The sequence below is a fragment of the Echinops telfairi genome, unplaced genomic scaffold, assembly GCF_000313985.2.
Source record: "Echinops telfairi isolate 266 unplaced genomic scaffold, ASM31398v2 ScPeMD7_3533;HRSCAF=4204_0, whole genome shotgun sequence".
NCBI classification, from domain to species: domain Eukaryota; kingdom Metazoa; phylum Chordata; class Mammalia; order Afrosoricida; family Tenrecidae; genus Echinops; species Echinops telfairi.
In genome coordinates this window covers 41,243,028-41,244,059 of record NW_022107431.1, presented here as the reverse complement: position 1 = coordinate 41,244,059, position 1,032 = coordinate 41,243,028, and the positions used below count along the sequence as shown (strand labels likewise).

Below are 1,032 nucleotides of genomic sequence, written 5' to 3'. Positions count from 1 at the left end.
GAATGTATAGATTGTGATAAGAGATGTAAGAGATCCCAATAAAAGTATTTAAAAAAATAATTTGAAAAACAAATTGTGAATGTTGTTAACCCAAACAAAACTTTCAGTCAGTCCCATAAAGCTTACACGAGTGACATCCTTTGCAGTAACACCATCTTTCATGTAGAACTGGTCCATAACTGCTGGGTCAAGCTCACTCATCAGAATTTCCAGGGTTTGATCTGGCTGGCTGATGACTCGACTCTCTGGGAAATCCAGAGTATATAAGTACCTATGAAAGAATGGAAATAAGTTTCTAAAGATGGTAACTGGCAATCTAATATACATCTTACATAAAAAGAAATAAACAATTCCTTAAAATTGTGTCAAACATACCAACAGTCAGAATTCATACGTCCCATACAATACGCTGCTCCATCTATTGAGGGAAGAGAACGCAAAATGTTATCAATTCCATTCTAACAAGATGGCTTATCAAAACCCTTCCAGTAAACATAGGATAAATATGCTATTTATCACCTATAAGAAATGTCATGAGTCAATATAAAACTTTGAAATTTAGAGATACAATTCAGCCATGGTTGAGATAGTGTTAAAAAAAACTACTGCAGACCAGCTCCTAAATCCCCTAGTTCTGGCCACACGTTTACCTAGTCTCAAGCGTAATTAGCGGTCATTTTTATTCAATACAGTACTTCCTTTCCATTGTTTCAACACCACTCAACACTTGGTACGCATTTACACTAAATTCCCCAAACTCTCTTGTACCACCACCTAGCATTTGAAGTTCTGTGCTAGAAGTGGTAAATTAGGAGAAATGACAAAGAAACGGGGAAATTAAATAATCAAGTTGCTAGATTAGAAAATCTTTAGCTCTCTGGCCTTGGAGCTCAAGTTTTAAGCCAGCACAATTCCGGGCATTTTTCTTCAAAAAGGCAGCATAGCTGCCCCCGTGTATTGTCAAAGGACATATACGATGTACTATGTTAAGAGGCTATGAATTAAGACACAAATTACAGCAGCTAGCTGGGT

General features: G+C 36.7%; 1 protein-coding gene across 1 annotated transcript in view; it reads right to left on the bottom strand.

The window, feature by feature from the left end:
- Positions 1–1,032, bottom strand: part of AMD1 (adenosylmethionine decarboxylase 1) — a 9,139-nt gene that overhangs the window by 5,675 nt on the left and 2,432 nt on the right. Inside the window, exons 2-3 of the mRNA XM_045294609.1 lie at positions 376–418; positions 71–271 (exon numbers count right to left, since the gene is read on the bottom strand). Of these exons, the coding sequence (XP_045150544.1) occupies positions 71–271; positions 376–418 (244 nt within the window). The remainder of the gene's footprint in view (positions 1–70; positions 272–375; positions 419–1,032) is intronic.